Source organism: Protopterus annectens, chromosome 2.part1 (assembly GCF_019279795.1).
Source record: "Protopterus annectens isolate FY-2018-M chromosome 2.part1, PAN1.0, whole genome shotgun sequence".
Classification (NCBI taxonomy): domain Eukaryota; kingdom Metazoa; phylum Chordata; order Ceratodontiformes; family Protopteridae; genus Protopterus; species Protopterus annectens.
This window is the reverse complement of record NC_056729.1, coordinates 1,707,014,631-1,707,039,789: the sequence shown is the minus strand read 5'-3', so window position 1 is coordinate 1,707,039,789 and position 25,159 is coordinate 1,707,014,631. Positions and strand designations below refer to the sequence as shown.

The 25,159-nt window shown below is 39.6% G+C and overlaps 1 protein-coding gene across 2 annotated transcripts in view; it reads right to left on the bottom strand.

Annotated features, from left to right (window-relative positions):
- Positions 1-4,045: 4,045 nt before the first annotated feature.
- Positions 4,046-25,159, bottom strand: part of PEX14 (peroxisomal biogenesis factor 14) — a 2,179,090-nt gene continuing 2,157,976 nt past the window's right edge. For both annotated transcript variants that reach the window (XM_044063151.1, XM_044063152.1), the window contains one exon: positions 4,046-4,811. In XM_044063151.1, coding sequence (XP_043919086.1) covers positions 4,364-4,811 — 448 coding nt within the window. In that variant the 3' untranslated portion in view covers positions 4,046-4,363. The remainder of the gene's footprint in view (positions 4,812-25,159) is intronic.

Here is a 25,159-nt window from a genome sequence, read left to right as displayed (position 1 = left end):
TTGGTTCTATTTGGGATGGCATGATTCATGGATGAGTGGATGTGCTCATACAGTGTCTTAGTGTAGGATTCAGCAGTCGAACTTTCAGCTCCTGTCTGCATAGGTGCCATGAAGTTTGTCACTTCTGACTTAAGTAGCATAAAGTTGGCTTTGGAGAAGTTTTTTACGGAGGTTTCCTTACTGGGGGTGGGGGTGGGATGTGGATGCCAAGGGTGATTTGTTTATGGTCAGAACTGAACAATGAGGGGGTGACCACTGGTGTGGAGCATCTATCTCCCATGTTGGCAATGACCAGGTCTAGAATATTGGAGCCCCTGGTGGGATAATTGATTAGTTGATCCAGGGCATTGGAATTTATGAATTCCAAGAACCGTTGGGAAAAGGTGTTGGTACCCGAGTAGTTTTCCTAGTTAATGGCAAGGTAGTTGAAATCACCCAGTATTAGGGTGTTTGGTTGTATCTTAATATTTTCCAGTATGTTTAAAAAGATGTAGTGAGAAACTTGGGGCATGGTGGGGGATCTGTAGCAAGCTACAATCTGGATTGCAGTCTTACCTAGTGTTAGTTGCACCTGGAGAATTTCAGATGCATTCTGTTAGGCAACTAGTCTGGAGGTGTGAATATCCTTGGTGAATATGGACACTCCTCCACCTTTAGTGTTTCGGTCTTGGTTTGGTGGCCGAAAAGTGTGGTAAGAGTTGTAGCCCGGTATTGCAGGGGTGGCTCTCTGGAGTCTTGAACCAGGTCTCAGTTACTGCACAGATATCGATGTTCTCCATTTTTAGGAGTGCCTTGAGTCCTTTTTGAGATTTAGACTTCTAGCATCATTATGGACCTCAGTGTCCAGTTTGTGAGCCAGTTGGCAACCCATCTTAAAATGAAGGGGTTTACATTCAGTTTGCTAAGTTCATTGGTAATGCTTGAATGTGGGATTGTGTCGAAAGCCTTTCCCAAGGCAAGGTATGCTGTGAGCACATTATTGCCATGGTCACATTCTGAAAGAAGTTCACCAGATTTAACAGGCAGGATCTGCCCTTGACGAAGCTGAATTGGGTAAGATCCAGGGTATGGAGGTCACCTATATCTTTTTTTATGAGGTCCATAATGATACTTTCCATGGCCTTACAAATGATGTTGGTCAGTCTTATGGGTCTGTAATACTCTGAGTCTATTGTTAGACCACCTTTGTGGAGGGAGATAACTGCTACTGTTCTCCATTCCACAGGAACAAAGCCTGTGGTTAGGCTAGGATTGAAAGGGGTACTTAATGGTGATGCTAATTCAAGTTTTAGCCTGCTTAGAAGACAGCATGGGATGTCGTCTGGTCCTATAGAGGCTGTGTTTTTTGCCTTGGACACGGCTTAGAGGACCTGCTCTTCAGATATGTAGGGTCGGGGGGGGAGTTTGTGGTAAGTTAGGAGGGAATAAGGGACTGAAATTTTCACCAAATCTATCCACTAACAGGTTTGCTATCTCTGTGCGGTCAGTGTGTTTGATACTGTTGGTCACTAGTTCTGCACACGCATGCGTCCTATATTTTAGGATATGTATGTAGCTGTTAAAGGCCTTATGGTTATCTTTGGCTGTACTTGCTAAGTTTCTCTTCAAGGAGCCCTTAGAGGATTTGACAAGTTGTCTTATTTGCCTGTTGAGGCTGAGGAGGGTGCTTTTCCTTGGGGCCTTGCCTTTGTTTTCTTGGACAGCAACTTTTTTTGAATTTATTATAAAGTTTGTTGATGCTGGATGTCCACCATGGCAGCTTGTTTTTACTTGGGCCTCTAGCTTTGATTCTTTTTGTAACAGACGAGTTTATACACTAATGCAAGTGATTGTACAGGGCTTTAGTGTACCACTTACAGCTTGGAATGCATTTATATCTTCACCTAGGAGGGTATAATTTACCTTGGTGAAGTTGTGTAGTTTGATTTCACCCTTTGTGGGTTCTGGTGTTAGTGCCAGCTGGAAGGTGACTGTGTTGTGGTCAGATTTAACTGAGTGTCTGACAGTTGCGGCAGTGCGTCTGTTTCAGAATGCAAAGTAAGCTTCCATAAACCACAGAATAGACGGCCCTTACTTAAAGTGCTATGTTTAGTTAGAAAATCAAAAAGTACTGACTGGTGACACAAAACAACATGGGAATGCATGTTATATGACTTATGGGGGTTTAACATCTAATAGCACTATTTTAAGGTTGTAAACAATTTTCTTAATATCTTTTTATATTTTCAGGTAGTGGCAGCATTTCTCACTTCTGACATGATCTTACAGCCTTCTGACCAAGCCATACATCTCTATCCTCACAATCTCCCAGTTCACTGTGGACCTAGGCTATACTGGCCACATAATCAGCATTGCTACAGTTTGTTTACCCCATGTAGGCAGGGACTGCTTTCCCACGGACTGTGCTCCAACCATTAGCGAATAACTAGGCAGCAGTCCTACTTTTATAGACATAACCTTTTGTAGTGTGGTGGGAGCCCTGCTGGACCAGTAGGTGCTAATCCTGTGCTCTCTATTCATGTTCTGTTCTTATTTTCTGTGCTTAATAACACAATTTAACTGGCAAAGGCATCAATTAGAAAGCACTAGCATACTCTAAAGTCATGTTAAACTCTACCAATTCCTTCTGAAGATGACAGCCTATCTCTGGGGCTGCTGAAAATTCACCTTTCCTGACCAGTCCATTTGGTATGTGGGCTCCCTACAGTACCTGGGCCACATTTATCACATGACTTACCCCTACAGCAGCAGCATATCAGGCTTAGCATTTCAAGTGTTCTGAATGACATCACAACCTGGGTTTAGGTACTCAGAAGCAATGCTAAGTGAAAGTGTTTTTCATCAATCACATATAAGCATTTGAAACTACAAAGTTCTTAATCACAGTTACACAATGCACCACAATATTCTCAGGCAATGCAGAACAGCGCAAGTTAAGTGGCAAGTGTAAGGGAAAATGTTGGGGCAACTCAAATCAAAAGGTGGGGTGAAACTCAAATCTAGAAAAATCACATGAAAGCTCATAAGACTGTTACAAGTTCATTATGATACAAAACATAAATAATATTCAGGGGCATTACAATGGCATGCTTCTACAATTATTGAATGACTGGTGAATGAAAGATAATGGTAATTCTCATGATGACAGTAGTAAAGACAATAAAGACTACATTTTACAGTCTTGAACTACAGTCATAACACAGATTTGGGAATAAGATAGAATGATCTTAAAAAAACAGCTTTATTTATGTTTTATGACAAAAAAAAAATCAATGTTTTTAAAACCACAACTGACCATTTAAATTATTCATGAATGGTTACAGTGGAATAACACATGATTATGGGATCATGGCTAACATATCAATTACCCTGGATTCCCCTACCCTTGATATGGAACATCTAGGCAATGGGAAATGTCATGTCCTTGATTTTGATGACGTATTATATTGTACCCCAACATAAAGCCAATGCTTAGAAAAACTCCTAGTGTGTTGATATAACCCTTGTGCTACGTTTGACATAGGCAGATGAATCTGAGAAAAAAATATTGCATCTGAATTTTTGGAGCACCTTGATTCACATATTTTTAGGTGTGAGCTCACCCTTGTTCAGGTGTAAGGATGACAGCATAATCTCCCTTCCCACACCATTACCCTAAGTGAAGGAAGGACTTGCCAGTGACCTAACATGATGTGGTACTAACAATTTATCAAATTCTCAGCATGGTGCAAAAAATAAGAAAAGTGTATTAGTTGCTACAGTTGCTGGTACAAAGTGATTCTATTCAGGGTGCGTAAAAACTTTGCATTTCCACCATGGCAATTTATTCATGAAGACATCAAGTAAGTCTCAATGATGGTGTCTGTCAGAAAAGAATGGATGATAAATAATTTGGCAGTGGGTCTGGCACAAAAAAGCATAAAGTGCAATAATACAATCGTAATTTAAAAAAGGAGAGGCAAGTATTTAGTATGGCAAAACTATCACCTCATGAGAACTCTCACCACACTAATCTTTCATTCAAAAGATAAAGCAGAAGGAAAACTACATTGTAAAGAAGATACTTTATTTCTGTTTGGCTAGTCTGACAAATAAATTCAAATATCATAACAAGAGCAGTGATCAAAAAGTTCTATATATTTATCAGTCAGCTCTGGGTCTGGCCATGCAATAATGTTGCAACAATCTGCAGTTTCATGTAATAAGCCACGGAAATTATAGAGAGGGTGGCCACAGCCTCTGTTTATCTGGTAGTGCACTGGACAATCAAGGTATTACATGGCAGTTAATTACAGTAAATTAATGCAATTATGCTTGTTTTGGAAAACACATCTGAAATTCATTTGGTCATGAACGTAATGGTTTAGTTTTCATTACTAGCTCCTTCTGGACGACGCAGTTTATCAACATGTTCATTGATCTGTCCATCTCCACCTTTCCTATCTTCTGTTTGGACACTGAGGCAGTCTTCTTCATCGACGTGGCTGACATCATCGTCATCATCATCATCATCATCTTCATCTTCATTTTCTTCTTTTTTTTCCTCTTCTCCTTGGACTTCCATTCGGATTTGACCTTTGACATCTATCTCAACATCTTCCCCATTCAGTATGGGAGAATTGAGGATTGCTCCCTCAGGGCTGTGATTTTCTTTTATGGGTGATGATGTGCCCGATTCGTTACTGACAGGTGATATGTCACTGCTGCTATTGTGATTAACTGTTGCAGGGCTACTGCTTATTGTGGTAGGCTTCACAGGGATTTGCCATGCAGGAATCTTCGGAGCAGAAGGGGAAGGTGGGAACTGTCTCCTACAAACAAAAAGAATTAGATTTCAGATCAGTGGTGTGCATATGTGTTGACGAGGAAAAAAAGTCTTAGCACTGTTGTCAGACATTTAATTACTAAACTACATAACAAAGTGGCAAAGAAGAAACATCCAGCCCCCTAACTAAAGTTAGTTATTTCATTGCAGCATTTACACATAGACAGATAAACTCAGAAAGTACAGTTGTGTACACTTACTATAAATGTAGATGTTCGAGTGTATTCACTGTTGCAGTCATCACATTTGGGTTATCTGTTTGCAGTCGGCCTGATTAACAAAGTCTTGGGTCCTGCATCAGTTGCTGTCCTTTTTTCCATGACGTCAGGTCGTCAGGGGTATAAAACATGCAGCTGATGCCATTACATCAGTTTTTCTTGCCCCAGATGTCAGGTGCCCAGCTAATGGGAAGGAATTAAATCTATAAATATACAAGGTTATACCTCCAACAAAAAAGCAAATACACCAAAAAGCTTTTGAGCATAGTAAAGTAGAGTAGAGGTATAGCCAACAGAAGAAAGGGGGCTGGAGTGAGGGTAACCAGGACTGCAAAAGTGAATACACTTGAGCATCTACATTAATGTTAAGTGTACACAACTGTACTATGTTCTTAGTGTTTCACTGCTGCAGTCATCACATTTGGGTAGATTAAAGATGGCAGGAGAAATTTAGATAGCATTAGGACCAGCTATAAGGCCCTGGAAGACTCCAGTGACAAATCCAGCTCTGGATTTAGAGAAAATTGGCAGATGGTAATGCTTGGTGAAAGTATGTACTGAACTCCAGGTAGTAGCTTCTAGGATGTCCCTGGTAGGGACGCCTCTGAGAAAGGCTGTAGAGGTAGATGCAGCCCTGGGTTGAGTGGGGTCTGATCCCCTGTGGGATAGGTTTTCTATGGTGCTTGTAGCAGAAATTAATGCAATGGCCTATCCATTTGGAAATTGTTTGTCTTGAAATAGCCTTCCCCTCTGCCCCTGAAAGCAAATGCCACCAGCAGTTGGTCAGATTTCCTTTGAGGTTTAGTCCTGTCCAAGTAGAATCTAAGTTGTCTGTGCATGTCTAAGGAGTGCAGTATCCATTCCCCTTTGTTCTGTGGGTTAGGAAAGAAGGTTGGCAAATGAATGGACTGATTAAGGGCCATACTGGATACCACCTTGGGCATGAAGGAGAGATTGGTCCTGAGGGACACCCTGTCCGCATGAAAGATGATGAAAGGCTCCACTGCCATGAGGGCCTGTAAGTCAGATACCCTTCTTGCTGAAGTGATTGCTAAAAGGAAAGCTGTTTTCTATGAGAGGAATTTTAAATCTGCAGTGGGAGCTGGCTTGAAAGGAGGAGGTGTGTTTTTCCAATACAAAGTTAAGGTCCCAGGCTGGAGTCGGGGCTCTCCTGGGTGGCCGTAGATTTCTGGCCCCTCTGAGGAACTGCTTAAGCAGTGGATAAAAGAAGAGGGGAGGTTCTGTTTTATAATGAGCTGAAATGGCTAAGGCATGAATTTTGATGGAGGAGAAAGGCAGGCCCCCTTGTGAAGCATCTCAGTTAAGTATTGTAAAATCTGAGGTAAATTGGGCACTGCTGTGCTCATCCCTTGAGAGTGGTTCCAGGCACAGAATCTTTTCCATTTTTCAGCATAAGATTTTCTAGTACTAGGCCTCCTTGCCTCTAAAATGATATCCATCACTGGTTTACTGAGGGATGGTAAAGGAGAGATTAGGTAATGAGCCAGGCTGCTAGGTTCAGTGTTTGAAGCTGAGGGTGCAGGATCTGGTTCTCCTGCTGAGACAATAGGGTAGGAGTCTGAGGCAGGTGCCATGGGGCCAACAGTGACACACTGCACAAGAGGGGGTACCAGTGTTGGCATGGCCAGTCTAGTGCAATCAAAATCATCCTTGGTTTGTCTTGTTTGATCTTTAGTAGTATTTTGGAGAGGAGAGGCAGAGGAGAAAAGGCATAAGCTGAAGGACAGAGCATCCACTTTCCAAGCTTGTTTGTGGGGAGTCCTTGTTCAAAATGTGTCCAATTGATAGTTGAGGGGGAAGGCAAACAGGTCTATATCTGGGCTCCCCCATTTGCTTGTCAACATGTTGAAATTCTTGGTTCTAGCTTCCACTCGTGTGGGTCCATGAGGTTTCTTAGTTCATCTGCCAGTGTATTTAGTTTTCCTAGCAGGAATTGAGCTTGTAGATGCACTTGATAGCTCAGGGCTGTGTTCCACAATGCCATGGCTAGACTGCATAGGGGGTAAGAATGTGCACCCCCTGCTTGTTGATGTACCACATAACAATGGTGTTGCCCGTCTTTACCATTAATTGTCCTGGAAGAATGCGGTCCTTGAAGGCTGACAGAGCATGCTGTACAGCTAACATTTCTTTTTGATTGATATGCAAGTGCATTTGACTTGGGTTCCATTTGCCCTGAATGCACTTCCCTGCCAGTTGAGCCCCCCCATGCATAATCTGATGCGTCTGTTGTTAGGGTTTGGACGGCACGGGGTGGTGTGAATGGTAGTCCCTCATTTTGGTGGCAGGCCTCTGCCCATCAAAGAAACTCTAGGCGTAGGCAAGGTATGATAGGAATCATTGCTTCTAGATCCTGAGAATGTTGACACCATAGGCTTTTTAGATACCACTGCAGTTTCCTCATATGCAGTCTTGCATAAGGAATCAGAAGAATGCAGGAAGCCATGAACCCCAAGGCTTGTAGTATTTGCCTTGTAGAAAGTAGGGTTTTTTGTGGCCAATTGTTTGAAGTAGGTTGTCAAATGAATTGTTGTATTCAAGTTTGCTCCCAGGAATATGATTTGTTGACAGAGTACTAGGTGTGATTTCTTTTCGTTTATGGTGTACCCCAGACAAGTTAGCACCCTTTGTACAAAGGCCAGATGATTCAAAAGTATGTCCTGGCTTTCTGTCTGAATTAAACAATCGTCCAGTTATGGGTATATTTGAATATTTCTTTGCCTGCAAAATGCGATGACTGGGGCTAGGCACTTTGTGAATACCCTGGGCACAGTAGATAAGCCAAAGGGCAGTGCAGAGAACTGGTAGTGATTGTAGCCTGCTTTGAAGCGTAGGTATCTTCTGCAAGATTCCCTGATTGGGATGTGCAGGTATGCTTCTTTTAAATCAAGTGTTACCATCCAGGCATCTGTTCCTAGCAAAGGAAGCAACTGGTGAAGAGTCAGCATCTTGAATTTTGGAATCACCAAAACGGTGTTTAGAGTAGACAGGTCCAGAATAGGATGCCATGAATTGTCTTTTCTGGGTACCAGGAAAAGTCTGGAGTAGAAACCTTGTCCGTTTTCCTCTTCTGGTACAGTTTGAATAGCCTTTTTGTTTAAAAGAGAGCGCATTTGCTTTTGAGCCTCTGCCCACTGATTTGGGGGTAGATCTGGCCAACCTTCTGGCGTTGGTAACGTGTGGAAATGAAATCTGTATCCTTGGGACACTATATTTAAAACCCATTTGTCCTGGGTAATGAGTTCCCAGTTTTTGGCCTGCAGACCAATCTTTCCCCCTAAAGGAGTATTCAGTTGAGAAGTACTTGGAAGTTTTAAAAACAAGTCATTGAGACAGTTTTCCATGGGGGGGGGGTCTTACTACTCCCAGATTTGGAAGTGGAAGCCCCCCACTGTTTAGTCTTGTGTGTACCCTGGGACTGAAACCTTGGATTTCTGTTGTGTCTGGGTTTGAATTGAGAAGGCCTGGAAGGAGCCGGAAAGGACCAATTCTTAGAGGGCAAATGCCTACTAAATCTTGGAGGCTGAACTTGCAAGAAATCTTTAACAGTTTGCATGGATTTAGCTTTACATTCCATCTTTTTAAGCACTTCCACAGCTTTGTTGCCAAACAGGTGGTCCTGATTTAAGGATGCATCCAACAGTTTAGCTTTAACATGATCTGGCAAAGATTGCTCCTTAAGCCAAGCATGCCTTCTGAGTACAGACCCAGTGACAGCAGCCCTGCAAGAGGCCTCTAAAGAATCAAACCCACATTGCAAAGTATGTTTACCAACCTGTTTAGCAGAATGCATTAAATCCTGTAATTCCTTATTTTCAGCACAGTCAGGAAGCAACATCATTTTCTGTTTAAGCAATCCAATAATATGTTGCTGATACTTTAACATATGAAACTGACAGTTTAAGGCCCTAATGGCCAAGGTTGCAGAAGTGTAAACCTTCTTACCCCATCTATCCAGCGCCCTGGAATCTCTATAAGAAGGGGTAGGGTTTTTGGCAGTAGAGGCCTTAATGCCCTTGGGTCCCTGTGAAATAGTCTCTGGATCCGCAATAGGATTTTTAAAAAGGAATTTGTGAGAATCAGGAACTCTGTAATATCTGTCAGGTTTTCTGGGAGCAGGAGGCAAAGAATCAGGGGCCAAACTAGATTCCAAAAAGGCATCATCAACAATGTCTAGTACAGGAGGTACAGCTAAAGGCCTATGCTGAGGCAAGAGTAAGAAATCCCTAAGCCTCTTTTTCGAATCAGAAAAATCCTGGATTTCCCAGTGGAAATGCTCCCTTAGAATGTGCAAGGTTTCACCAAAAGAAAAATCCTCTGGAGGGGAAGCAGAGGGAATACAGTCCTCTGCATCAGAATCCACATAAGTAGATAAGGGTAAATCCAGATCATCAGAAGAAACTGAAAAATCAGAATCCTGGTCAGAAGATTCAGAAACAATTTCAGCCCTAGGCCTCTTAGAAGACGATGGTTGGCTTCCCCTGATTAAAGTTATAAGATCTTCAGCCATTCTTATCATTTGATTTTTAGGCATAGAGGCCTGAGCATGCAGCCTGGGCATTGGTTTTCTAGGCATGGTTCGAGGTTTAGGCCTTAAAGAAGAAGGAGGCGTTGGTTTAATATGCAAGTCTGTAGGCCTGAATACACCCTCAGAAGCCGGTGCCTTCACAGCAGCTCTGGACCCATCTAAGGTAGAGACATCCGCAGGTTCCACAGTTGAAGCATCTTGCAGCATACCGGACTCCGAATGGGTCTCAGTAGAGGCCTGCGAATCAGAAGTAGCGGGTATCAGGGGCTGCGAAACTGCCTCACTGAGTACCGGCGAACTGGCGACTGGCTTAGGAGAAGCATCGTCGGCAGCTTTGGACCTAGGTGGCCTGTCTCTGTCTTTATCTTTGCGTTTTTTTGGAATTCCGGTAGTCCGATGGCTTATCAATGACATTTCTGGATAATTAAACCAAGAACCGAAATATTTAGAGGCGAAAATATACTGACGACGGATAGTGCATTGATTAAATAAAGCACAAAACCGACAGGAAGGTACGTTGTGATCAGGGCCTTGGCAAGGAATACAGTACGAATGAAAATCTTTTTGAGGTATTTGCTTTCCACAAGAAATGCAATTATTAACTTTTACTGACATCGGTAAGGAGCAAGAAAAAGTTTCCCCAACGGGGTACTTAGCTTTAGTTGAAGACTTTGGTTCTGAAACTTGAAAACAAAAATTTCAGGAGTCGGCCGACTGGCACTTGCGAACTGCTTCTGCTTTGGGCACCGCACTGCAAGAAAGACTGATGTAATGGCGTCGGCTACATGTTTTATACCCCTGACAACCTGATGTCATGGAAGAAAGGACAGCAGCTGACACAGGACCCAAGACTTTGTAATCAAGCCGAATGAGGGCTACTGCAAGCAGATAACCCAAATGTGATGACTGCAACAGTGAAACACGAAGAACATCTGATATTTCATATATTATAGTTAAAAAAAAAGATTAAAGGGGTGCTGTGTGTGTGTGTGTGTGTGTGTGTGTGTGTGTGTGTGTGTGTGTGTCGGGGGTCCAGCACATATTTCCAAAGGATGCTAGAAGCTACTAACAGAAAAAAATTACATTAGTTAAATTCTCTGGGACATGTTACTTTTAAAGATATAGGAGCAAGTTTGCATAACAGAAATGTCATTTGGAGCAAGCTAACTGCAAAGTGTAAGCCTGCAACAGGTTCTATCAGGCTTAGAATTCTCTTTTTTTTACCAGTTGCATACACACTGAAACCCTAGAGATCTGTTTATTAAAGCATTGCTGGTGTCAGCAAGGTGTGAAGAAACACTAGATATACTTCACTCACATTTAAAGTGACTGATCTATACACATGCACATCATTTGGAAAGTGCATTTCAATTAATTTTACATATAATATTCTTTTGTTTCTTAAAAGGAAGTAAGAATTGCCAGGAAACACATCCAAAACATGTTTCATTTATGTATGTATTCGTAAACGTTTACCAAAAAACCATGCCTACAAATTATCATACAATTTTCAATTACCAGTATTTTCAAAAAAACACAACTAAGAAGATAAAATCCGCATTCGTCTGTGTAAAACTTACCATCTGCTGTGCAAGACTTTTCCATTCCCTTCACATCTCTTCAGAGTACAAACAAGATAATGCGTGCATTATTCATTATCATCATAAATGCTATAAAGAAATTTAATTTGTAGACTTTTCTTGGCTCCCACATTAGAAAACTGCATGCTCTCAGTTTTTGAAAAGCACTTAGCCCCTGCTGTAAAAGAACAATAAATCCCTGTTAATGACAATTTCCCCTCTAGGGAGAAGGGGAGCAGTTTTTGCACCATTTACTTTGCTGATCACTGGACAAAATAGGCATAAACTTAGCATAACAAAACAAAATAAAGCCCAGGAAGAAACTCTTAACATGCACAGAAGACACCATTTAAAAGATTATCTTAAATATTTTTCTTGCCTGTGTAAGCAAATTCTCCTAAAAGCTGTTCAACGATCACCAGCAATCCATTACTTCATCTATAAAGTTTGTGTTATTTAGATTTTTTTAAATATTCATCAGTGTTAAGGACATATGTGGTGAGGAATGAAATAATGAACTTCCCTCTCCTTCAAGTCGAGTACAAAGAGTTTGGAAATGCAAGTCAGTACATAAGAGAAATATGTTTCCTAGCAACACTGATGCAACTGGGTTCAAAGCAGCCAGGAGCAAGCTGACAGGGCTACACATATGCTAACTTTCACATTTCTCAGAGAAACTGTCTTCTCAGGATATTTGCCACAAGTACCGCCTGGGACATATTCAACACTAGACCATCAAAGCAATACTGGACAGATGTCTATGTAGCTAAGGAATTAAGCACACAGAAGAACATCGGCCACGTACAAGACCAAGTGCAAAGCAGTAACCTGTACCTTCTCCACAGAGGTATAAAGAATGACAGTTACTGGGATTTTATTATTTGTACAGTAAATTGAAAAAAGCTACAGTAGCAAAGCCGTCATAAACACAAGGCAGGAGTGCTTGAATTAGAGAATATTCTGATGTACAAACCTTTTTAATGTAGTGTGAAAGAAAAGCATCCCGCTGTTTAACTAATAATGTCATTGCAGTTGTAAAAGAAACAAAGACTTGTGCTGCAACACTAACCTATACAATATGGATGTTAACCCCCAATCCCCCCAAAAATATGTAAAAAAAATAATTGTACCATATTATTTTTTATATGTCAATGACTATTTTTTCATACACCATTGCTTCTATTTACCAGTCTCATGCAATGTAACTGTACTGTACAATCTTGTTTTTCTATCTAAGTTATTTTACTCTAATTGTATGTATCTTTGTGGAGTTTTTCTCCCCAGGCCTCCACTGAAAATGGGCTCTATTCAGGCCCAGTGGACATTCCCGGTTAACAAATGCAAAAAATAAATAAATAAGGCTATCATGTGACTGACCATGTATAAAGTAGTACAGCTAATGGCATCACGTTACAGGAAAACACATAACTTACTGCCCCCAAGAAAAGTTCAGAAGAGACCCTCCTCCATGCCACTGCCAGAGTCACTGTAATCCTAAAGTCATCAACGTATGCTACATCTTTAAATCCACAACTTGCTTCCCTTCACAAAGGTCTGGGCATATATACAAATCAAACAGCAACCGACTCTAACTTCCCACGTTTTGGAACATAAAATGGATTACTGACAAGGTATCATGCCCAAAGGGTAGGTCTGTACAGTGGGTGTAATGGGAAACTAATGTGTCATTTGGGGGCCAGGAGAAAAGCTACATGGTAAGACTGAGGGAGGGGTTTTGTTATTACTGCTATAGGCATGATCAAAATATAATTATTACAAGGTCATGCATATACGTGGAAATATACTGGTAAACAACGCTGAAATTATTTACCATCAAACTGTCAGGACAACTGTTAAACTACAACAAATGACAGATTTTTTTTTTTTAATGTGAACAGAAGGCATTTTCCAGTGTGTGTGTGTGTGTGTGTGTGTGTGTGTGTGTGTGTGTGTGTGTTTCTACACTGCAGATTGGAATCCAAAATATTCATTTATTTGACTTCAGTAAGGCCACAACTGAAACCTTGTAACTATGACATCACACAGCCCAGAGAAAAAGGACAATTTCAACTCCCGAAGGTGTGTGACCTTGAGTTTACAAGTAAAGCCAGTACAGTGGTGTAGGGGGATAAAACCCTGCCTGTGTCCCATGTTCAATTGACCCAGGTTCAATTAGCAGCTTGTGTGTATGATGAGCTGATGTGGGGGTATGCATATGATCTCCTGTGGAGGGTGGGGACACATGAGAGGAACAATGTTAGAGCAGGTAGGGTATTGGCTGAGTTACTACAGAGGTGGGACTACGCTCCAGGACTGTATATCTGTCCCTATAACAGCATGTGTGTGCATCAGGGGTAGGAACTTAGGGTACACATTTCAACCCTGTCCCGTAAGTGTCCCGAACATGGCTCAGAGACACTTCAGGGGAAATTTGTCAAGTTCAGTTGACTGGTGAATTGAAAGGAGCACTCAGGGCCAGCTGAAGGTCAGCTGCAAGGGGGAAGGGCGAAAAAACAAAGAATTTTATATAAGTAATTGGGGAGTGAGGGGTGAAGGCCTTCTGACAAAACTGATGTGTTTGTATTTTTTTTCTGCACTTCCATGGGCTTCTGACTGCTGACATAGTGATGTCACCTAAATGAATGGTCAAAGTCTGCATACTCACCTTTGTGATCTAAACACTGTGCATAAATGTGCTTAAAGTCAGATGATAAAATACAGATTGAAAGTCCAAAGAATGCTAAAATAGAAAACTGTAAAAAGTGAATTCTTCTTATAGTCCAGTGTTTGATTCACTTAGCCTCTATTTGTCTACTTGTAACAGGCAAAGATTCTGGATCACCCCCGAAAACTGACATTTGCATTCATTGGGCTTTTACCTGTTAGCACATACAAACAAATTACATACCTGGAGCCAACAGTAACAAGTGATTGTGTGTTCGTCTGCTATGTGTTAAACACAAAGTACACATAACCTAATGTAGATAAACTATCAAAAAGTCAGACAGAAAAGAGCAATAATAGCCAGTGTTGAATTTGCAGAACATGCTTCTAAAATATGTACTTTCATACCAATTTAAGAAAATCTGTCAAGATGGCTTCCCTTTGATCTCTCTACTAATTATTACACCTCACTCTATATACTGCAGCACCTATTTAAAAATGTCCCTTTCCTGAACCAAAGAAGATGGTTTGCCATGACCCTAAATTAATACAAACCTGATGAAATTAAAAAAAAAACAAATATCAACAAGTGAAACCTTGTAGTATACTGTGAGATCACACAACCTCAATTCTCTGCAATTCCACAACTTTTATTTGTTTATGGCTGTTATACTTTATGTTGCTATTTATTACGTGATAATGGTTAGATAATAAAACACAAACTTGAATTTAAATTAAAAAAGGTAGCTTATAGTCTTAGAGCCAAACCACAAGTTTGTGGTTTCAATCAGTATGATTTGTATTCCTTCCAGTTCACCTCTGTTCTGAGTAGTCAATAAATGTTTTTCCTTAGACTGTAAAATGCACTGTGAAGGTGCTATGCATACAAGCAACCACTGTGAGGACTTCCTCTGCATGTTCAGATACTGTCCCAATACACTGCATCTGTTGCATGCTCTGAAGTCTCATAAAAGACAGCTGCATTATGACATCCTCCTAAATGTTGCTAAACCAGGAGCATTACACTTAATGGAAGCAACATCTTCAAGTCAGGGCTAAGGGTGCTATTCCCTGTAAGCCTAAGTTTTGTGTAGAACAACTGAGATGGGATGTGGTAGTTTCATGCTAACAGGTTTTGAAGATGTATGTAGACTCCCCATGTTTTATGATGTTCCATCTGTGCCTAACTGGGCTATCTGCAATGATGTGTACCATAGTACATACAATGCATGCTATGTCAACTTACCACTCAACCAAATCGGTGTGCTGATTAACATAAAATTTACATGCATAATTATGTAACCCCACCCACTCCAATGGAAATGTGGGATACCAACTTTCAAACGCAAACTGAAGAACAGACAGCCAAAATATGGCCCAAGACCCTGTAGTAAATGGTAATCATTTTTTTTTGGAATGTGAAGCAATGATGTTTACTGGGAAGGGAGAAGACAATGAACGTTAGGATTTTGTTTTTGGTGACTTGCAGTATGTGGGTTTTGTGGTAAAAGTAGGACATTTAATGCTAGGCAATATTCTAAACTTAGCAAAAGACTATTATAGAATATAATCTATTATACATAAGTAGATATTGAGACCAGCTATGTTATAACAGATGAGATCAGACAGGAGGCCCCGTGGACTATGATGTTTGCAGATGATATTGTGATATGTAGTGAGAGTAGGGACCAGGTTGAGGAGACCCTGGAGAGGTGGAGATATGCTTTAGAGAGGAGAGAAATAAAGGCTCCAAAAGTCATTCGCCATGGCCTACTGATCAGTAGAGTAGCTAAAGTTTGTGCCACCTGGGGCTGTCTTTCAGGTTTGCCACAGGTTTTGAAGATGTATGTAGACTCCCCACAAAATCATGGTCAAATGGGGCCCCCTATACACAGCCCTCCTCCCTGCAATCATTCCAATGTCCCATTACCTCCTCCCTGCAATCATTCCAATGTCCCATTACCTGGCTATTTTGCCCCATTTACCATAAAAACTGTAATGTGCATACTGCTTTACTTTGACAATGATTATTTGGATTTCATTTAAAACTTTTATTTTACATATTATAGCACAAACACTAATAGGCATCTGCTAAACAAAGCAATACAGTTTCACAATGAAAATAGACTTAGCATTAAAACTTCTCTGCCCTTGAAACTCACAGCCATTGAAACAGAACTGAAGCCCACATTCAAAGAAAATGCATCTGGCCAGTGACGAATAAAGATTACCTTTGGGCTGTTTGCAAATCATAGGCCCCTTGAATACGAAACATACACATGTTCTTTGATACACCTTCCTGACTGTCTTAAATTATATTCCTTGTATAATACAGCACACTTGTTAGAGCATGTTTTAAATTTATTGTTTTGAATATTTTTCCAGTAAGCAATGAAACAAAATGCATAAACCAATAATGACAAAACTGCCCAATTCAGAAGATTTCCCTTATAAAAGTCTACTCAAATGTCTACAGTCCACCAGTATCAGTAAATACGCACAATCTCTGCAAAAGTAAAAGTCATCTGAATAATTCCACATTAAAGAGATCTGTAACTAATGAAGATGTTGCTTCTAGCAAACAACTTTATATTTCATTATTTCTTCTACAAATAAAGTACCTGTTGTCCTTGATGAATAAAGTACTTATGTTACATTCATCATCATCTTCTTTTGGCTGTTCCCATTAGGGGTCGCCACAGCGGATCTTCTGTTTCCATTTCTTCCTGTCCTCTGCATCATGCCCTTTCACACCAACCGCCTGCATGCCCTCTCTCACCACATCCATAAACCTTATCTTAGGCCTTCCTCTTTTCCTCTTACCTGGCAGCTCCATCCTTAGCATCCTTTTCCCAATATACCCAGCATCCCTCCTCAGCACGTCCAAACCAAAGCAATCTTGCCTCTCTTGCTTTGTCTCCAAACTGTCCATCCTGAGCTGACCCTCTAATATACTGATTCCTAATCCTGTCCATCCTAGTCACACCCAGTGCAAATCTTAACATCTTTAACTCTGCCACATCTAGCTCTGACTCCTGCCTTTTCGTCAATGCCACCGTCTCCAACCCATATAACATAGCTGGTCTCACTACCCTCTTGTAGACCTCCCTTTCACTCTTACTGGTACCCGTCTGTCACAAATCACTCCTGACACTCTTCTCCACCCATTCCACCCTGCCTGTACTCTCTTCTTCACCTCTCTTCCACAATCACCATTACTCTGAACTGTTGATCCCAAGTACTTAAACTCATCCACCTTTACCAACTCTACTCCCTGCATCCTCACCATTCCTCTACCCTCCCTCACATTTACACACATATATTCTGTTTTAGCCCTGCTGACCTTCATTTCTCTCCTCTCTAAAGCATATCTCCACCTCTCCAGGGTCTCCTCAACCTGGTCCCTACTCTCACTACATATCACAATGTCATCTGCAAACATCATAGTCCACGGGGCCTCCTGTCTGATCTCATCTGTCAACCTGTCCATCACTACTGCAAATAAGAAAGGGCTCAGAGCTGATCCTTGATGTAATCCCACCTCCACCTTAAACTTATCTGTCACTCCCACCACAGTCCTCACCAATGTCACACTACCCTCGTACATATCCTGTACCATTCTTGCATACTTCTCTGCCACTCCCGACTTCCTCATACAATACCACAACTCCTTTCTAGGCACCCTGTCATATGTTTTCTCTAAGTCCACAAAGACACAATGCAATTCCTTCTGACCTTCTCTGTATTTCTCCAACAAAACTCTCAGAGCAAATATTGCATCTGTAGTGCTCTTTCCTCGCATGAAACCATACTGCTGATCACTAATCATCACCTCCCTTCTTAACCTAGCTTCCACTACTCTTTCCCATAACTTCAAGGTGTGACTGATCATTTTTATCCCTCTGTAGTTACTGCAGCTCTGCACATCATCCTTATTCTTAAAGATAGGTACCAAAACACTTTTTCTCCACTCCTCAGGCATCCTCTGACTTTCCAAAATTTCATTAAACAATCTGGTTAAAAATTCCACTGCCATTTCACCTAAGCACCTCCATGGTTCCACTGGTATGTCATCTGGGCCAACAGCCTTTCCATTCTTCATCCTCTTCATAGCTGACCTTACTTCCTCCTTGCTAATCTGTTTCACTTCCTGATTCACTATCCCCACATCATCCAACCTTCTTTCTCTCTCATTCTCTTCATTCATCAGCCCTTCAAAGTACTCTTTCCATCTACTCAACACACTCTACTCACTTGTGAGTACACTTCCCGTACTATCCTTTATCACCCTTACCTGCTGCACATCTTTCCCAGCTCTGTCCCTCTGTCTAGCCAATCGGTACAGGTCCTTTTCTCCCTCTTTTGTGTCAAATCTCTCATACAACTCTCCATATACCTTATCCTTAGACTTCGCCACCTCTCTCTTTGCCATGCGTCTCATCTCCTTGTACTCATGTCTACTTTCTTCATCTCTTTGGCAATCCCACTTCTTCTTCGCCAGCCTCTTCCTCTGCATACTCTCCTGTACTTCCTCATTCCACCACCAGGTCTCCTTGTCCTCTTTCCTCTGTCCAGATGTCACAGCAAGCACCTTTCTAGCAGTCTCCCTTACTAGCTCTGCTGTAGTTTCCCAGATATTCGGTAACTCTTCACTGCCTCCCAGTGCCTGTCTTAACTCTTCCCTGAACTCCATCTCACAATCACCGTTTTTTAACTTCCACCATTTAATCCTTGGCACTGCTTTCACACTTCTCCTCCTCTTCTTGATGACCAACGTCATCCTACAGACCACCAATCTATGCTGCTTAACTATACTTTCCCCTGTCACCACTTTACAGTCTCCAATCTCCTTCAGACTGACCCTCCTACATAGGATATAATCCACCTGAGTGCATCTTCCTCCACTCTTGTATGTCACCTTATGTTCCTCCCTCTTCTTAAAATACGTATTCACCACAGCCATGTCCATCCTTTTCACAAAATCCACAATCATCTGACCTTCTGCATTCCTCTCCTTAACACCATACCTACCCATCACTTCCTCATCCCCTCTGTTCACTTCACCAACATGCCCATTGAGGTCCGCTCCAATCACTAGTCTCTCACCCCTGGGTACACTCACCACCACTTCATCCAACTCACTCCAAAATTTTTCTTTCTCATCCATAGCACACCCAACTTGTGGAGCATATGCACTAACAACATTCATCATTACACCATCAATTTCAAGCTTCATAAACATCACTCTATCAGACACTCTCTTCACCTCCAAAACAGTCTTAGCATACTTATGTTACATTAAAAAAAAATAAGGAAGTAATATTGCAATAGGGAATGGATGGCAAACTGATAGGTTACTAGGTATCTTCGCCAAAGAGAACATTCTCAGGACTGCAGCATCCACCCCCTTTAAAGTACAATACAGTACAGCATCAGCAATCCATCTACATACCGTGAGAGTAGAACCCACAGCCTTCTGCATCAAAAGCAATTGTTCTACTTGTGCTAACGCAAACAGACTGGGGATAAGCAGCACTAAACTGCTCTCCCTCAGAAGAAATGTGCAGTGCAAGAAATTTGGAAAAGCCAAAATTTATTTGGGGGGTGGCAAAGGCCCAAAACCAGGGATACATTTTGAACATTGCTTGTATAATCTTAGAAAAGTTGCTAGAATACAATGCTTTGTGTTACCATGTGTTTCCTGAAAGATAGGAAGACTGAAACTTAAATGGCTATCATTATTTAGTGAATTCAGTTCTCACTGATTTGCCAGAAAACCACAAGTTTTAAGAGGAACAGACCAAAAGTATGAGTCAAACATTCCAGACATTCTGTAAAACTTTGGACAGTTGAGAACTTATTTATTTATTTAACATTTGTTAACCAGGAAAGTCCGACTTGGAAAGTAGCCAATTTTCAGCGGCGGCCCGGGAAGAAATGCTCCAGAAGCATGTCTTTGTGATGTGGGAGGAAACCAGAGTACCCAGAGGAAACTCATACGAATGCAGGGAGGATATGCAGACTCCACACAGAAGGCACCCCAGCCAAGAATCAAACCGGAGAGCCTCTTGCTGTGAGGCGACAATGCTACCGCTGCACCACTGCACCATCCAGTCCTAATCTGGACTTAACTCCTTGAAGCACAAGTGGTGGTATGGGTAGGGAATTTAGGCTCTTGCTTCTTGTATTCAAGTACACGGTTCGAGTCTGAGTAACCCTAACCACTAGTCACACTTAAGTGGGGCATTTTACACACACAGACACACAGCTACTAGTGCAATTCAAACAGCAGAAGGAAATAGCAATTCAAAATGCAGGAGGTTCAACATTCAAATAAGACGCTACGTCTCTCTCAGACATAACAAGCAAACCAGTAAATGGAATGCACTTTCCTCTTGGACATAACAAAGCTAATAGTGCAATTGTCTCCCGCTTCTATTGGACATAAACAATCAATGCAGCACTAGTTTCAACATTCAGATAAGGAGCACAAAGCACACGCACACACTTCAAATAGCAATGCAGGAGGTTTCTCTCGGACATACACACACACACAATTCAATAATTCAAAATAGCAATGTAAGAATGCAAGCCCAAAAAAACGCAGTAAAATGCACTTTCAACATTCAAATAAGAAGCTACTAGTGCAATTCTCTCTTTTACCTTGGGGAAGAAAGATGTGCTGTGCACCAAGAAGAAAACCCCACTGCAGCTCTTGACTGCTGCACTTACTAAGTTTAAATGAAAGTTGAATTCTGAAGCTGATGTCATTGCGCATACCCCTACATGTGACGCCTTCATCCAAAAATAAAAAATAAAAAAAAACTTCAACAAAAACCTCGGAAATTCAGAAATTAAAGGGGCCAATCAGAAATTCATGGCACCCCAATATTTTGCCCTCAAAACTGGTATTTACAGAGGAATTCGATATAGATGAGATGTTTGTATATCAATAGTTACACCCCTTTATTCTGTATGGGGAGCACCAAGCAACAGAACAACAGGAGTGCTATGTCAATAGTTACACCCCTGTATTCTGCATGGGAATACCAAATAACGGAATAACAGGAGTCCTGTGTCAACAGTTATACCCCTGTATTCTGCATGGGAATACCAAACAACGGAATAACAGGAGTTCTGTGTCAGTATTTACACCCATGTATTCTGCATGGGAATACCAAACAATGGAATAACAGGAGTTCTGTGTCTATAGTTACACCCCTGTATTCTGCATGGGGAGCACCAAACAACAGAACAACAGGATTGCTATATCAATATTTACATCCTTGCATTCTGCATGGGAATACTAAACAACGGAATAACAGGAGTTCTGTGTCAGTAGTAACACCTCTGTAATCTGCATGGGGAGTACCAAAGGAATAACAGCAGTGTTTTTGCTGAAGTAAAAATCCTTTTGTCTAAACAGTCATAGGCTATAGTACGTGTTTTAGCATTGTAAACCTGAGGGTCATAACAGGTACTGTCTGTGGGGGCAGACACCATTTTGGGGCCTTCGCTTCTGTTTGGGAAGTGGTTCTGTGGTGCAATGGATAGTGCATTGGACTTCTAGTAAAACTGTAAAAGGCATTCAAAGGTTGTGGGTTTGTGTCCCACCAGAGTTGACATTTTGGGGAGTGGGAGGTTGCCATAATGGTTAAGGTGTTTACCTTAGCGACACAAGGTGCAGGGTTTAATTCTTACATGGGTAATTGGCTAGTTTTCAATGGTGCACAAGGGTAATTACCCTAGTACTAACCTATAAATCTAAGTGTGTGCTTTGCATGGCACAACAGTTATAATTTTATGCAGCATGTAATTTGGGTATGGGGAATACAGTGAGTTGTTTAAGTCAGAATCTAATTTAAATGTGCTGAACAAAAAATGCAATGGAATTACTAATTTTATTATTTAGCTATATGTGAATCTTAAAAGGTGTTTAAATATTTACAACTGTTTTAATTTTGTGTGCCAATTTTATAACAACAGTGAGTGATTGTTACTTCATGACTATTTTGAAAATGACTAGAGTCATGTGACTGTGTGTATTATGTGAATTGTGTTATTAAAAGGGATGGATAAGGTTGAATGCTTATTCTGATGAAGTCTTGTATGAGGGACAAACACACTCAATAAAATATCAAACAAAGGACTTTAGTGTGGTCCTTGAAGTGGTGGCCATTTGGTTTGGTACTGGATTAGCTTGCTTGGGTGCTGGAAGAACTGGAATGGAAGGATGGGAATAAGGGCATGATGCCAACTTTCCCATCCTGGGGGGTTCCAATCACCCAAATGACACCATGCAAGCGTTTGCTTGCAGTGGTTTTGGAATGGCCAGGACCAGGGAAGTGTGCTCGGCATTCTCAAACATGTGAATGGAGTCTTCATAACGTGTGTATGTGTGTGTGTGTGTGTGTGTGTGTGAGAGAGAGGAATGCCGATATGGGTGAGAAATGGGACATTCTGTGGTGATGTGGGTGCTCAAGTCCAGCCGAATGTGGGCTTTATTTGCATTTTTTTAAGCAGGGTAGAGCACTAATTCTAGTGGATCATTTTCAGATTCAGACCAGGAATGCAAACTCACTATAAAGAAAAAAGATACAATGAAGTCAATAAGACAAGATCTGTAGCCTGAGTAGAAAACTAGAAGCAATGCCTTAAGTAGGTTAAAGCTTGTGTTCAAATGTTGTAAAACAAATTATTTTATGCATTACCACCCCTAGTTGATGAAGGAAGGGATTCCCACAGTTTAGGGGGGAAAGACGGTAAAGCTGTGATCACTGACAGAGTTTAATCTGTGAGGCTTGAAATTCATAGTTATATACTAGATTAAGGACCATCAGGACCTTTATTAGCTTAGCTGTGCAACCCAACCTAAGTCCCTAATTGTGTCCCTATGTACCGTTATATTAATAATCGCATATAGATTCAAGAATGTCAGGGGCACATAGAGGCATCAGATCATGTAACAGTCAGGTCTAAACACAAGAAGGATATAAATTATGTAGGCTTAATATTGGTAGAAGGTTTTAATTATAAACCAAGAAACCATAAAAACAAGAAAGGATATAAAATAAAATGAAATTTTAAGAAAAAGATAGTAAATAAAAAAGAAATACAAAAACAAAAAATGTTAAAAAAACAAGCAAACATAATATATTTAATGGTATTTGACATACAAAATGATAGTATACATTTATTATATAGAAATATTTAATGTTAAATTAATGACTCTGATAAAATGAGTTATGGTCTTTCTATACAAAGGGACAATTTTAGATGTAGTACCCAAATTTATTTATAAGACAAAGAACAAGATCAGAAAAGATATACAAGTTGTCACAAGTTCATATAGAGTTGAGCTATCACCACGTGGAATTATCTAATTTAGTTACCTTTATGGTGATATTATGCACTTTTATGATATGATATCAATATAACTTTAGCTTTATCATTAACTAGATCAATTGTACCTTTGCATTCTATTGCAAAGACATTATGACTCTGCAACATGCATTGTGTTTGACTCCTGATGATGTGCAAGTCAGCAAAGTCCTAAGACTGATCACTGAGCTAACTAAAAGAAATAAGATTTTATATTAACTATCTAAAGGATTAGGATAGAGTCAGAATACATAAGATTAGCCATAATATTATAATATACATTTACAAAACATAAAATTTATGGTTATAATGATTAACAAACAAACTTTTATTGTTAGGATAGTTACGTAATATAACTGGATAAACATGGGGTAAATTAATGATTATATGAATGAAATATGGGTTATCAATGGTTTATTGGCTTAAAATCAATACTAATGGATAAAAAGCTGGAATTTAAATATTAAAAGCTATTAAGTAATTTATTTTTTACAGTTAATTATACTTAATTATACATAAATATATATAATATTTTTTATAAATTTACACATTATATATAATGATATATATATTTTATATTATTATTTTATTACACTTATATATTGTGATATATATTATTCATTATTATTTAATATACAAATATACAATACATATTGTTGTTAGGGATCTGTATTTTTTGTTTGAATTTTTTGTTATATTTATTTAATTATTATTTATAGCCATATATTATATATATATATATATTATATATATTTTATTACTATATACTATATATATTATTATATTTATTAATATTTGTGCTATATATTGTTTTGTTTTATTTATTGTTTTATGGAATAGTGTTTTATTTATTTTATTATTTTTTATTACAGTGTATATTGTTTATTAATTTTTTGGTTTTTTGTTATTTGTCTGTATTTTATGTGTTGAAAGTTTTTTTTTTGCTTTTGGTGGAATGTATTGTATGAGTTTGCTATTGTTGTATTTTTACATGTTTTTATTTGTTGTTGTTTTTTTATATATGTATTCATACTTTTTTATATGTATCATTTATAGTGAAAGTATATAAAATAGTGAAAGTATATAAATTATATATTTTGTTGTTTTTATAATGAAAATTTTTTTTTTTATTATTTTTTTTTTTTATATTTACCTTATCTAAGTGCTATTCTTATCTAAGTGCTATTTGATTTAAAAGATAATAATTAACAAATTATGTAATTATTATTAACAAATGTGTTTGAATTTAAAAAAGTGATTTAAATGTTTTATTATCTATGGCCTGATATGAAAATTCTTGAAAAAAAAGCTGGTTTTTTCTTTGTTATATTAAATATATATTTTCTATATATTTCCATAGTCGATCCAATCCTGGTGAAGGTTGGTGAAGGAAGGACTGCCCGAGAAGTTGGAATTTTTGTTTTTTGTTTTTATTTAACTGTTGTTTAGTGGTTTTGATTGATCACAGAGTTGGCTATTTAGTATTGTTGATACACTGGTATATTTAGTATATTTTAGTTTTTTGTGCTACATTTTACTGCATTGCGACGCGTGCTGCATTTTTTATCTGGATACTGTTGTTATTGTTCTTACTTTTTATATTATTATTTATAAAGTATACTTATGAATGTGGGATAAATCTCTGTTGTGGCTAACAGATTTCCTGCACCTCTCTCTATTAATGAGTTAATTTTTTCAATCCCACTTTCAACTTTTTCAAAAGTATGTATTGCACAAGACTAACACATTCATTGTTTGTGTGTTTGTCTGATGAAGCATGAAATACAGCACCATGACATTTCTTAATCGATTCTTTCCACCACTCACCTAACCCTAGCAACTTTGGTACTTTGTCTTTCTTTCTACCTCCTCATCCCTAGTATTCCATTCTTTGGGGCCCGCTGTCAGACTATTCACCTTCCCTTTGCTGCTGACCTGATAA